At 34.2% G+C, this 15474-nt stretch overlaps 2 protein-coding genes across 2 annotated transcripts; both read right to left on the bottom strand.

The window, feature by feature from the left end:
* Window positions 1–1074: 1074 nt before the first annotated feature.
* LOC131639164 (small polypeptide DEVIL 13-like) lies at window positions 1075–1682 on the bottom strand. The gene has a single exon (XM_058909669.1). It carries the CDS (start codon window positions 1528–1530, stop codon window positions 1216–1218), a length of 315 nt encoding a protein of 104 aa, XP_058765652.1. The 5' UTR covers window positions 1531–1682; the 3' UTR covers window positions 1075–1215.
* A 10057-nt stretch (window positions 1683–11739) lies between these two features.
* LOC131639152 (uncharacterized) lies at window positions 11740–12204 on the bottom strand. The gene is made up of 2 exons (XM_058909657.1): window positions 12012–12204; window positions 11740–11948 (listed from the first exon to the last, which is right to left on the bottom strand). The coding sequence occupies exons 1-2, from the start codon at window positions 12202–12204 to the stop codon at window positions 11740–11742; spliced, it is 402 nt and encodes a 133-aa protein (XP_058765640.1).
* Window positions 12205–15474: the final 3270 nt, after the last annotated feature.

Genomic DNA, 15474 nt, shown 5'->3' with positions numbered 1-15474 from the left:
TTTTTTTAAGTAAAATTTGTTAAAATGTTGGTTTTATAAAAAATTGTTTTAAAAATTAAGCGAAAAATTTAATTAAAAAGTAAAAAAAAAAAACCTATTAATCTATTAAAAAAATGAAAAAAAACTATAAATAAAAATAGGCGGACAAGTCCGCCAATCCGCCATCTTGGCGGGGCGGGCATGATTTTTATGCCCATTTCATTTGGTGGACATGCCCGCCCAACTCATTTTTTGGTGGGCTTAAAGCGGGACGGACGGAGGGCGGGGCAGGCAGCCCGTTTTTCCAACCCTACATAATAATAGCATGATTTGAACAAGTGAGCAGAAGATCTAACTTCATGTTTTCTAAACTGTAATAGTAAAACTCAGGTCTAGTAAATTCTAACATTCAGTTCTTACTTTCGTTTTTCACCTTTTATGGGAAAAACCAAGAACGAACGTGGCTTGTATTTCCAATGTAGATCCAACTTGTACTATCATGCTATAAACTATTATAATATTATTATTTTCACCAAAATATTCTTCTACTTACCCAAAAATAAAATAATAATAACAAATCTTTCCTTCTATCTAAAAACGCAAATATACATGGATAATTACTATATAATTTTAATCGGTGGTGTTAAATTCTCTTAAATGACTTTTTTTTTTCACTATAATATATGTTTTATTTGACTGTTTAATCTGGTTCGGATGTTAGTTTTGACATCAAATGGTTTCAGCCTCATCTAATCGCAGTTTACCATCAAATGGTTTCAGTTTCTTCTTAAATGTAATTGTGGAAGATTGAATTGTAGTCCTTCCTACCAAGTTTTACGTCAATCATCATTAAACTAACAATTCATTTTTAAATGACAGTTTTAATTTTGATGTACATTGTATGAGAAATAACTTTTATAGTTGTATGCAGAAGATATCGAATTTTTATTTTAAAATCTATAAAACATCTTAATTAAAACCAAAATCACCATAATATTCTCTAAATGTGATTATGCTAAACTCCTAATTCAAATATGCATTAAAATTTACTAATGCTAGAACAAGAATGAAGATACTGTTTGCAAATGTGCAAATCTTATAGATAATTCATAATTACAATTTCAAAAGGCAAATAAAAAAACAAAAATAAGATTCCTCCAAAAATTGTTCACTAAAAAGGGGATCTGAGTAAGTAACAAACTTGTTCTTCTATCTGCACCCCCTTAAAAATCCCAACTATTTATCTCCATGTTTGTGCCAACAAACTAACATAGCTACACATCTCCTCATGATGTAAAATCTCGCTTTCTGTTCTTTAGCTATATTGGTACATTTCTTACCTATGGATGGACTCTTCTGTGAATAGCTTCTAGTAAGATTATCATTGTTGTTGCTATTGGATGTAGAAGAACACTTTTGTGATAAGCTCTTTGAAAGTAGTGGTGACTTTGAACTTGAGCCTCTTGTTGAACAACTTCTTGAGAATATTGATGATTTTGTTGATGAGGTTGAACTTTTTTCCTTCTTTGATAGCTTCCACTTTTCATCCATTACAAAACAAGTAAAGAACCTCTAATATATAATATATCTATTACTATTGCAATATATATATAACTATAGCTATAGCTATAAATGTTTTGTGTGTGAGACTTGAGAGTGTGTTTGTGTGAGTGAGAGTGGAGAAAGAGCAATGTGTTGATAGGAAATAAGAAAGAAAACAAACTGATTGAAGTGGGACAGTGTAGTAAAAAAGTGGTTTCTTAAAAATATTCTTAATGAGATTTGATATTATAATAAGATGATTAATATTAAATATACAAATCTCATGCATATCTATAGATACTCAATGATTATTAATTTGTATATGAATGAAACTTATTTAATTAATTAAAAATATTTAAATAGAGGTTAAAGATAGTGCAACAGTGTAATATAATTTTACTTTTTTATTCAATTGAGATTAATCAATCAGCCATGTCACATAATTTTTTTAAAAATAACAGTCTGACTTGACACTTAATATGGTAGTGATTGATTGACAGGATAAAATTATTTTATATTATCAGTGTATATCCTTTTTTTTTTTTCATTTAAATATACTTAATACTACATTATCATTATCCTAAAGTAGATTGATTCAGTTGGTAAAATTTCAGCTTAAATTTGATGTCAGAATAATTCTTTGAATTGAATTAGACGATTCAGTAGTCGTGAAAATAAATAGAAATTCAATTCAAATTTCATAAAGATCAGAATTTGAATTTCACCGCGAGTGAAAATTTTATTAATAGTTAATACATAAGTATTTTTAACAAAATAAAAATTTGAGATATTTTTATACTATTTACATTGTTTGTCAGCAGTTGAATTATAGACCTTTAACTCTTTAATTTTTAACTCAACTAATTCAAATTAGTTGAACCAAAATATTATTAAGATTTTAAGTTTTTTATTTTTTTATTTTTTTCTCAATTTTTTTTTCTTTTCTACATTTTTTATTCCTACTTTACTTAGGTTAAAATTTGGAGGAGGAAAATTTGTTGTTTTGATTTGATGGGAATGAATGAATTTGGGAAGGATTCATGAAACCCCTTTGGAGACAAAGCTGTTGTATGGTTTAAAAATGAGCAATCAATTATTAAAATAATACACTGTAGTGTACCTATGATAGCTGGTTCTCATGTGATGGTTTATGTGGTGATTCAAAAATATGTATAATTGAAGTCACAAAGACTATGTGAAATTTGATTAATTAAGATGCTCTTCATTATTCATCAGAAAGCACATGGATGAATGAATGAAATTTGACACTAATCAATAATATGGTTGATATAGTCAAAAGGTGTGTTTGAATTAGAAAGTCATGTGTTCATGATCCATATCTTATTGTATGAATGTGACTCTTGTTTGTCAATTGTCATTGAAGAAAAGGGTTTTGAAATTTGTTCCTATTATTAAAGAATGTATACATGATACGATGCAAAAGAAGACAATATATTCCTTAAACAATGATTAATTTCTATTTCACCTTTTTCTTAGTTATGAAATATTAATTATGAAAAAGGGGGAGATAGTTAATTGTCAAGTGGATGGTATGGTATATTCGATTAAGCTTATGATCATGGCAATAACATACTACTCTACATTGAAAGAAAAAACCAATCATAAAGATCAAAGTAATTATACAACAAGGATGTTACAACTGATAAAATAAATAAAAACTCCAAGTCGGGTGTCATGCTTTATTAGGAATAATCCAAAAATATCAAAATACATGTTCAACACAGCGGAAACTCATTCAACAATGTTATAAAACATTTCCGATAAAATCAACGGTACATTATACAATAATGGCAAAATAGTGTATCACAAGTAAACTCTAAGACTATCGTCCCCCAGTGTTACAAGATCAGAGCATGACCGACACGATCCAACATAACCGGATAAACTCTACGAGTCATCCTCACCGATTGCTTAGGCCGCTACTTCAATCTGAAATCATTAAAGTAAGGGTGAGACTACATCATAATTAAATAGCATTATAAATTGTCCGATATAGAATTCATAAGCAATTATCCACCCTACTTAGCATATTCAGATTTATCAATTCATACCAATTACAAACACAAGTCGAAAGTATGCACCAATAACACAATACAATCATAACACCGGAATTCATCCTGACATGTCACAATTTATACAAAGACCATGCAGACTCTTATGCATGTGGTACCATACATGGGATACACCCATCCAACTGATCTTTTTCATCACCGAGATACAGTTTAACCAGGACAAATTCCACACAATGGGAATTATGCCCACCATTTTGATCCATTTCATCACCGGGATCCATCACCAAAAATGCGTATGAATGAATGCACACATATGACATACTTACAACATCACCAATCCGATGAGCAACATCGTCTCACATAACTCAACATAGTTATCACCAATAAGTATGTACATGTATCATGCATCATTCAAAACAAATCAATCATCATTATGCGATCACAACAATCACCACATGATCAAAATGAACAATGTCATTACCAATAACTCACCAAAAGCAACACCGAATAATATATTCGATCTCAGCACCATCTACAATTATATCATATATAATTCACACCACATATAACGTCAAATCACAGTTATATCATTATAACGTCACCACATTGTCACATTAACCAAATCATGCACACAATGTACAAAACACGCCACAAACGAAATAAATCAAGATTTCCAAAATAAAATCAAGTTATTGTTGTTTTCTTTACTTTATATTATAGATTTTTTAATTTAAGAAACAACGTCCAAAACGGCGTCTAAAACGGACTTACGGTTTGAAAATTAGAGCTGTTTGAAGTTAGAATAGTTTTCAAAACGTGCTGCTGGAAATTTGTACTGGAACCCGGTTCGTCCCACATGGGAACCGGTTCCTGGACCCAAAAATGCTGTTTTTAACGCTCTAACACAATGGAACCCGGTTCCTCCCACATGGGAACCGGTTCCCACGAACCCAGAAGCTGAAAAACATGATTTTTAAGGCTTTTATGCATCCCAAACACATACCAACTCATACCATTACGAAATTGATCACCAATAACATCAAAATACTCCAAATACATGATTCTAATGCACAAACAACATACCGTAACACCATGTAACAATACTACATCATCAATTGCAGTCAAATCATCAAATCATACATGTCGGTGTTGGTATTTCACAAAACCTAACATCCCAAATAGAGATTCTAATTCCTTAATTCAATCCTATCATCATCAAAATCATAATACCATATAATTAGAGCAATCACCCCTTACCTTAGCCAAATTCTTCATTTTGGTCCTCTTCCTCTTTGGTTCCTCTTTACGTTCTTCAGCTCTTCTCTTCAACTTCTCATTTTTCACGTTCCGACTCTTTTTCCTTATATCCCCTTATTTTATGAAAACATAAAATAGTTAGTAATGGGCTTACTCACTTAGCACCCCCATACTACTAACCTCACCATCCGGCCCAATGGCTCTTAATCCATAATTCTACAATAATTCAACCAAATACCAAAATAATTCTAATTAATAATTTAATTTCCAATTAAATTAAAATTAGAAAATATGGGGTGTTACAACTCTCCCCCACTAAAAGAGTTTTCGTCCTCGAAAACATACTTCTAGTGAAAAGTTTCGGATAAGAGTCCTTCCTCTGACTCTCCCGTTCTCAGTCAACACTTTCGTAGTCGAACCTCAAAAATTCATTTGACATAATCAACATAAGCATGCCTCATGCATTCAATCTCATCTCTTACGCCGCATTTGACCATCCCAAGGTATGCCACTCGCTATATCTCCAAAGGTTAACGACAATGGAGCGTCAAGGTGCGACTCATACAATACGCCCAATAACTGAGTAATATAATTACACAACCATGGTATGACCACACCCGATCAACACTGCAGTAAAGTATTCCATCTACCGAACGTACCAACCTTAGACACACTTTTCCATCTGAGTGATGAAATAACACTTACACTTTTCACCAACTGCTTCCTTCAAGGGCTCGATAATAACATTCCTATACCATTGAATTTCAACCATCTGACTCCTCTCAAGTCATACCGGCAATTATCCAACACGTTACATTCTTCTTTTGCTGCACTATTCTGATTACTCATTGCAACCATCATTACCAATTAGACTCCTGAGTTATACCCAACTCTGGACCTCTTTACTCATTCGTTCAAGAATCATTCTTTACCATCCATGGTACTAATCCACCACTCGTCAATACTTACTCGCACTCAAAAACAATTTCCTGATTTACTTCATTTATTAAACATTCCAACCATGGAAATGAGTGCACACGAGTTGTCATAATCACACTCATCGGCCTCGATATACCATTGCTTACATAATAGCTCAAACTGAATCCCACTCTCCTTTAAGAATTAAATCAACTTCGTCCTTCATAGAGTATAATTCCTCATTATATCTGGAATCCACGATACCACCTTAACAACGAAACAAAATTATTATAACATCATATAGTATAAACTCGTCATCTTAGCTTTGCCAAATGCATACTCGTTAACTACGTACAACCACAATAACATGTTCGTCATCTCGGAGATTATTCAAAAGAGTTCTAATTCTTCGATACGACATCATTACCTCCACTAGATTCTAAATCCAACATATAAATCAATTCATGTTCTCTACGTAGGCTCCCGGCATATTAATTCCTCACTGCCCACGAGTAGTACTCGCACACTACTCCACATCACTCTTTCGCTGCGCGACTCTGATTACCTGTCTTAAATCATCATCCAATATATTGCACTCTTTCGTATTCATTTCTTCATAAGTTCACACAACATGGTGAGTGATTATTCTCACGGCTTAGTATCCATCATATCCTAAACCATTAAGGTAACAAACAAGCTCATCCTATCTATATGATTCCGTCTACTATCAACAAGAGATTAAGGGTGATCAAGTCCTCAATTTGTCAATAGATAGCCGACAACCATATTTAAGCATAAACCGTCGTTACTACATAATAGTGTCCTTTCTGAGTTTGCACCCAAACTCATTAACATCGTCATAGTCCAATAGTTCACTCTGAGTCTTTACAACTTGCACACTTCTCTCTCATTGGATCTTGTCAGTGAGATACCAACATCCAAACATTTTACACAATCCACTTCATAGTCACTTATATACTCGTACATTACTATTTATCGCGTTCCAAATCAAAATCCTCATCTTAGCAAAAGACCGCGACAACATTCATACTCCTGGTTTCACTCTAAATCCCATGACATTTTTCGCGTCCAAGTATCATTCCACTCGGAATCTTAACCAAGTCTTCCTCACATCAATAGGTGTCAGAAATTCTCTACAATTCTTCTTTTATACCTGTCGTTACTTTGACATCACAATTACGACTTCAACTGTTCCCAAAGTTTGTTCCACCTCTCCTACTAATTCACTCCTCACTAAAATCCATTGGCACTCAAATCATCTTTATTACCGAACATCTCATTCACTTATTCCTTAACAACATATTCTACTCAATTTTGTTTCAAACAATCGTGGTAGTAGGCATTCCTATTCAATAAGTTTTACGCTTCCTTAACCGACTTCAGAATATCTCCTCATAGGATCAAAAGTTATGGGTTTTTAAAGTAGAAATAATTTTTCCAAAAACACACAGTAGAACCCGGTTCCTCCCACACAGGAACCGGTTCCTGGCTGCTTCCCATAACTCGTCTCTGATTTTTACTATGGGGAACCGGGTTGTCTCTATCTGGGAACCGGTTCCCAACAGCCCAAAATTCCCACGCCTCTGTTTTTTATAATGGGAACACATTTCAAACAAGTTTTAAATATCAAATAACAATATATCTCATGGTTATTATGTCAGCTTCACAATGCCCCAAACGGCACTTAAATCAGACACTCGGATCTCAAGATATGAATTTTCCAATCGTTGTCCGAAATTGCAACACTGACGCCATGCAGCGACACCTTAAATGATATTACAAAACTCCTCAAATGGTATATTCAATCCCTAAAATTAATTCTCAACAAACCTTCTAATTATTCCTTCAATTCGTTCAACGCTGACACTGACATCCCGTGCCGTACCAACAAACAAGTCTAGTTCTAAGAGCACGCGTAACCGCAACTTCACCTCTTTCCAACATCATCCTGTCACAATTAAATATGTTACAGCTGCTGCAACTATTTTTATAACAAAGTTCATCTCTTTAGCTTTCTGACGCTTCAAACGGAACTCAAATCGGATGTCCAGAACTCCAGTTATGAATTTTCGAAGTTCTGTAGCTATTCAGCAATTTCCTGCGTTTTGCTTACGAAAATTTCACTCCAAAACTCATTCTCTTCAACTCGGTCACATTCCAAACAGCCCCTTATCATATCTCTTCACTTCCAAACATTCTTATAACTTAAGCAACACGCCCCATTGCCGAAGTGCGATCTCTGAAACATACGACAGCAATCCTCTCTGCAAACTTGCAGCTAAACCTCTTCCGAGACGAACGGCTACTCAACTGACAACTTCGCAGCCCATCAGCAAAGCTGATACATTTCAACTTCTTAATTTCCCTCTCTTACAAATAATCATCAATTACCTCTAATCATTTTCCTTCCAGATGTTCCAACTTAACTACCAATCAAGTCCTAATTTCAAGTCACCTTCGATTCGGAAAACAACAACTCCAACAACGCTTGCACTGTTGCTAACAACAGCCTACTGAGTCAATCATCTTACAACTGAAACATAACCGAGAAGCGAAGCTTCTCCCCCACCTGTTTCAATCCAACACCTACAACAAAACAAACAAGTACCGACAGTGATTCACTCACATGCCGTGTACCAAGGGATAAAACGCCGAGAGTATACAACTGTCGCGCAACTCAACTGACTAGACAATTGGCCGGACGGACCGACCTGCTCTGATACCACTATTGTAACACCCTTCTAAAAACCCCCGCGAAAAATATAATAAAGATCAGAGTAATTATACAACAAAGATGTTACAATTGATAAAATAAATAAAACTCCAAGTCGGGTGTCATGCTTTATTAGGAATAATCCAAAAATATCAAAATACATGTTCAACACAGCGAAAACTCATTCAACAATGTTATAAAACATTTCCGATAAAATCAACGGTACATTATACAATAATGGCAAAATAGTGTATCACAAGTAAACTCTAAGACTATCGTCCCCCAGTGTTACAAGATCAGAGCATGACCGACACGACCCAACATAACCGGATAAACTCTACGAGTCATCCTCACCGATTGCTTAGGCCGCTACTTCAATCTGAAATCATTAAAGTAAGGGTGAGACTACATCATAATTAAATAGCATTATAAATCGTCCGATATAGAATTCATAAGCAATTATCCACCCTACTTAGCATATTCAGATTTATCAATTCATACCAATCACAAACACAAGTCGAAAGTATGCACCAATAACACAACAGAATCATAACACCGGAATTCATCCTGACATGTCACAATTTATACAAAGACCATGCAGACTCTTATGCATGTGGTACCATACATGGGATACACCCATCCAACTGATCTTTTTCATCACCGAGATACAGTTTAACCAGGACAAATTCCACACAATGGGAATTATGCCCACCATTTTGATCCATTTCATCACCGGGATCCATCACCAAAAATGCGTATGAATGAATGCACACATATGACATACTTACAACATCACCAATCCGATGAGCAACATCGTCTCACATAACTCAACATAGTTATCACCAATAAGTATGTACATGTATCATGCATCATTCAAAACAAATCAATCATCATTATGCGATCACAACAATCACCACATGATCAAAATGAACAATGTCATTACCAATAACTCACCAAAAGCAACACCGAATAATATATTCGATCTCAGCACCATCTACAATTATATCATATATAATTCACACCACATATAACGTCAAATCACAGTTATATCATTATAACGTCACCACATTGTCACATTAACCAAATCATGCACACAATGTACAAAACACGCCACAAACGAAATAAATCAAGATTTCCAAAATAAAATCAAGTTATTGTTGTTTTCTTTACTTTATATTATAGATTTTTTAATTTAAGAAACAACGACCAAAACGGCGTCTAAAACGGACTTACGGTTTGAAAATTAGAGCTGTTTGAAGTTAGAATAGTTTTCAAAACGTGCTGCTGGAAATTTGTACTGGAACCCGGTTCGTCCCACATGGGAACCGGTTCCTGGACCCAAAAATGCTGTTTTTAACGCTCTAACACAGTGGAACCCGGTTCCTCCCACATGGGAACCGGTTCCCACGAACCCAGAAGCTGAAAAACATGATTTTTAAGGCTTTTATGCATCCCAAACACATACCAACTCATACCATTACGAAATTGATCACCAACAACATCAAAATACTTCAAATATATGATTCTAATGCACAAACAACATATCGTAACACCATGTAACAATACTACATCATCAATTGCAATCAATTCATCAAATCATACATGTCGGTGTTGGTATTTCACAAAACCTAACATCCCAAATAGAGATTCTAATTCCTTAATTCAATCCTATCATCATCAAAATCATAATACCATATAATTAGAGCAATCACCCCTTACCTTAGCCAAATTCTTCATTTTGGTCCTCTTCCTCTTTGGTTCCTCTTTACGTTCTTCAGCTCTTCTCTTCAACTTCTCATTTTTCACGTTCTGACTCTTTTTCCTTATATCCCCTTATTTTATGAAAACATAAAATAGTTAGTAATGGGCTTACTCACTTAGCACCCCCATACTACTAACCTCACCATCCGGCCCAATGGCTCTTAATCCATAATTCTACAATAATTCAACCAAATACCAAAATAATTCTAATTAATAATTTAATTTCCAATTAAATTAAAATTAGAAAATATGGGGTGTTACAAATCACACAATCAACATACAAAAATATTTAACAATTTCTTCATACCCCACCCAACCTCTTTCTTCAAGCTTGGTGACTAATTCTTCATACCCTTCTAAGTTGTCAACATTGAAAGCTCTTTCTTTTAATACTTTTAACTATTTCACTTTTAGGTATTTATCGGCATGATGTTCTATGGAGAATCAGTAGTTTGGACAAACATGGGCTTCTTTAGTAGGAAGGTTTGCAGATGAAGTTGAGATTTGGGAAAGTCAACTTCTTTTGGGGACCATAGCTTTGCACACATTTAAGACAAAAAAAGCACAAAAATAAATGAAAAATGAGTATCAGGTAAGTATAAAGGAGTAGAAAAGGTAGGTGTACATACAAAATTCCAAAGATGGCCCTTTTATAGGTGGTGATCGCGCCTCGGCGTGCTGCATTGTGAGGTATTGCAACGAGATACCTAATGATTCTCCCAAAATGTTCAATCCAACATATTTTTGCCAACGACTCTCTTAATAGACAAAACGTGCATGTGTTGTATGCATCGCACCGTGATGTGAAGCCAACGCATACACGTTGATTCAAGAACCATTTCTCTTCTTTTCTCTTCTACCATGCTGACTATTTCTCACTTAATTCTTCTTCCATTATGTATCAAAACTTCTTCTTCTCTAATCGCATGCTACAAAATTAACAAATGATCAACTGCAAAATGAAATTAATGATAATTTAAAATGCACGAAATTATAAATTGCTATAAAATAAAATTGGAAGGGTTACTTCCCATTAATTGCTTCTTTAAGGTCATTAGCTTGACTCTTTCGTCTAAGGATCTGTGAGCATTAGAGATGTCTTCTTTGATGCAGTTTCACTTCCTAAAAAGGTTTTCAACCTTTCTCTTTTTCACAGTAAAGGTGCAGGAATCACTTGGATCTTTTATCTTGACCACACCATCTACACAAACCTTAGTAACAAGAAAAGGACCTAATCATTTAGTCTTGAACTTACCTAGAAAACGTTTCAAGCAAGATTATTAGAGCATAACTTTTTGTCATACCTACAACTTTTTCTTGCCCTGGTTCTTACCATGATACATGTTGGATCTTCCTTTTGTCTTCTCTATCTTACAACACTGGGAGTCTTTTTATGGTGCTTCAGTGCTTCAAACACATTGAAGACAAATTTTTCATTGTTCAACCTCAATATTAACTCCCTCACTGCTTTATCAATAAGAGCTTTACATGTTTCCAAGAACGGCCTTATAAGAATTAATGGCGTCTCAGATCCTTAGGCATGTCTAGAATCACAAAATATGTTGGGAATACTAAGTTATCAACTCTCACAAGAACATCTTCAATAATCCCATAAGGGTGTGTGATCGATCTATCTACTAATGTTAGCGTTATATGCGTCAGTTTTGGCTCACTACATTTTAACTTCCTCATCATGGACCGCGACATCAGATTGATGTTAGCTCCTAAATCACACAGATAATTGCTAATAGTTAGCGATTCAATATAAAAAATAATAGTAAATATACCTGGATTAGTTAGTTTAAGTGGAAGCTTCCTCTTGATGATTGCTCTACACTCTTGTGCTAAAGCGATGTTTTCATCATCTTTCAACTTACGCTTTCCCAATAAGAGCTCTTTCATGAAATTTGCATAAATAGGCATATGTTCAAGAGCTTCACAAAATGGAATGTTGACATGTATTTTCTTTAGCATCTCCATGTATTTTTTAAATTGATTACCTTTCGTCTCCTTCTGAGGTTTCTTCTTTAGAATAGGCTAAGGTGGATTAATATAATCATGTAGCTCTATAATTGGTTCACTCAGGATTTCTTCTTTGGTTATTTAGAAGGATGAGTCCTTATCAATGAATTGGTATAGTGCATATCCTCTAACTTCCTCATCACCATTATTCTCACTTTTTTCTCCCTCGGAATCTTTCTCGACCTCCTTCTCAACTACTACCTCTTTTTCACTTTTCTTCACAACCTCACTTGATTCTTTATTTTTCTTATTCACCTTTGGGTTTGAAAGCACCACTCTATTTCTCAACTTAATAGCCTTGTGCATTTCATTTTTCAAGTCATCTTTGGTGTTTCCAATAAATCCCCCGCTTGAGCTAACTTGTGCTGCCATTTATTGAGACAATTAATCGACTTATGTCTCTAAATTTTTTATAGATGCTTTGGTGTTCATGTTCATAATGATATAATTTTGTGCCATTTTGTGTTGAGTTTCAACTTCTATCGTACTAATACCATTTGAATGTTCTCCTCCATAAAAATCACAATGAAGCATCTGAATTTGGATAACATTTGCTTGGGCTAGTTATGTTGTGCCTAACTGTTTATAAAGTGATTTTATCTAAGATGATAAGGTGGTGGTTAAATCAACTGCATGAATGCAATTTTTTTTCTTTCTTGCTCACTTGAGTGATACTCATTTTGACACATATTGGCAATCTACGTCTTCAACTCTTCATCAATCTTTAATCTCAATGTACCTCCAATTGAGGCATCGAGAAGCTTTCTCGTTTGTGTTTTGAACTCATCGATGAAGTGTATCATCTTACAGAGTAACATCTTGAGTCTTTCTCATGCATCAGATAATGACTCATACTTTTCCTGGGCAAAGTTGGAAATTGCATCTTTTCTCTCCACAATATGAGCATTTGAATAATACCTCTTTAGAAACTTGTATTCTAGCTCTTTCCAAGTATGAATAGTGTCATTTGGGATGCATTGCAACCAATCCTTCGTGTGACCTATCAAGGAAAACCAAACAAATGTAATTTTACCTAATCTTCAGTGATGTCACTAGTTGGCTTGCACATTGAGCATGTCTCGTAAAATTTTGTAAGACGCTCCTAAGGTCTTTGATTGCTTTCCCTTTGAACGGGTTTTCTTTCAAACTTGGAAAGTACCAACTTCTTAATATCGAAGGTTACCATATTAGTCGGTTCAAATCCTAAATATATCTGCCCCAAATCATTCCTTTTTCAATAGTCCCCCAACGTTTGTCATGGTGGAACAACCATATCTACCTTTTCCTCTTTTACTTCTTCAATAAATTTTAGTGCTTCTCATTTCGCCATACAAATTTTGCATGTTGTACTTTAAATTTCTGGATCAACTGGTATCAGCATTGAATATGTACCTCGCATAAGCAAACAAACAGTACCTTAGTAGCACTGCACTATACAAAACAGAATAAAAATAGAAATAAAATTAAAATTAAAATCTAAAACTATTAAAATAAAAAACAAAAATTAAAACTAAATTACTAACTAAAATAAAATAAAAATTAAAAATTAAAAATGTTGCACTAAATTTCCTTGTTAAAATTATCAACAATCCCCGATAACGGGGCCATAAACTTGATGACAATTATAGCAAGTGTACTAGTCTCGTCGAAGTAATAAAAAAAATTCTTCTCCACCGGGATTGCGAATTTGAACATGGTTCGACTTAAAATAATTAATAAGGGGGTTTTCAGAGTTGTTTGGTTTGACAATAAAAATGAAAAATTAATGGTGTTGATTTCAATTACTAAAAGTGATTAGATCTTATTTCGAGTCTCTTTCTTATATTTGTTGATGAACTGTGCATTAATCAAATCAATAACATGCTGAAGTAATACGGAGAATTAACGCGACCACTTGATCCAATTCCTTAGTGTACAACTCACTAACCTAAATAATAATTCTCTAATTCCTTAGGCCAATTCAAAGTTAAATTAGGCGTCCTAAGTTCGTTAATTCAAAATCCACAACTTATAATTACATATTCCTAGTAAATTACTATGTTGAATAAATATCATAAATCGGATCGGTATACTAACAGTAAAAAATCTCTACTCATCTGATGTAAATTCATGTGTTTATCAATACATGAAAGACATAAGATCAAGAACAATTTGGTAATAACAATAACATCAAATAATTCAATTAATATCTAACTGTCATATGATCTAAAAAGTACAATAAGGTTTCTCTAAGAAGATCTAATCTAATGAATCTAACTACTCATAGTGATTATAACAATTACTATGAGTTTAGATGGAGAGAACATGAATATCAAGGAAGAATAAGGTCTTCAATGACTTCCAAAACCCTCAACTTCGTCTCTTTGATAATATTTAGACGTCAATTTCTCTCTCAAAATCGAAACCCCCTAAAAGTAGTAAAAACAATCTATTTATAGAAAATTTTGTGTGTCAGCAACTGTTGGAATACTTGGAATGATGATAACTTGGAGGAAGATTTGGAAAGATTTATCGACATTAAATGAGCAATAAATGAACACAAGTAAGAGCTAATATAGAGATGAATTTGAAAAGATTCATTTATAAGTCCCACATTGGAGGGAACACAAATATTAGTAGTGTATATATATTCCAACTTGGACAATTATTGTTGGGCCCAAGGACACCTACAATTTTGTATAGGAGTGAGGACACACCAATGTGCCAAGAAGACACACACATGCGCAAGCCGCCGCCGCCGTCCGTCCGGCCGGCCGGCTCGGCTCGGTTCGGATTGGTCTACATGAATTAATTTTTTGGAACCCGAATTAATGGAAATTAATTATCATTGAATAATTAATTAATTCGGTAAAAAATTAAATACTATTAAATAGGAAATTAATTAATATTTAATATTAAATAATACGAATTGGTGACGTGTCCTAAGACCAGGTCTTAACCTAGATTTTGACTAGGTTTACTTGTCCTCCAAGCTTGCTGACCAAGTAAATAACGACTACCTTGACTGGGCCGGTTCAACTCTCCCACTATATTTTCGCTCACAATTTGGTCCACTCGGTTGGATCCTTTTTACCTACAAATACATTTCCTTCATTCATTTGTTCGGTACTCCAGAATTCATATTCGAATTCTCTCCTCTCTCCCTTACTCTGCTTCATCTTACAAAATATTCTTTTCTTTTTCGACTGGATTTATTTCAGAGACTAGACTGGTTTTTAACCATCAGAA

Source organism: Vicia villosa, unplaced genomic scaffold (genome assembly GCF_029867415.1).
Source record: "Vicia villosa cultivar HV-30 ecotype Madison, WI unplaced genomic scaffold, Vvil1.0 ctg.002546F_1_1, whole genome shotgun sequence".
NCBI classification, from domain to species: domain Eukaryota; kingdom Viridiplantae; phylum Streptophyta; class Magnoliopsida; order Fabales; family Fabaceae; genus Vicia; species Vicia villosa.
The sequence above is the reverse complement of the archived record's forward strand: the minus strand, read 5'-3'. Positions and strand labels throughout refer to the sequence as shown.

What these genes read in the sequence shown, in the direction of transcription:
- LOC131639164 (XM_058909669.1), bottom strand. Translation starts at nt 1,530, where the DNA reads ATGGATGAAAAGTGGAAGCTATCAAAGAAGGAAAAAAGTTCAACCTCA.
- LOC131639152 (XM_058909657.1), bottom strand. Translation starts at nt 12,204, where the DNA reads ATGGAGATGCTAAAGAAAATACATGTCAACATTCCATTTTGTGAAGCT. An exon ending in ACTTAAACTAACTAATCCAG is followed by an intron (nt 11,949 to 12,011) that starts GTATATTTACTA and finishes TGTGTGATTTAG; the next exon opens with GAGCTAACATCAATCTGATG.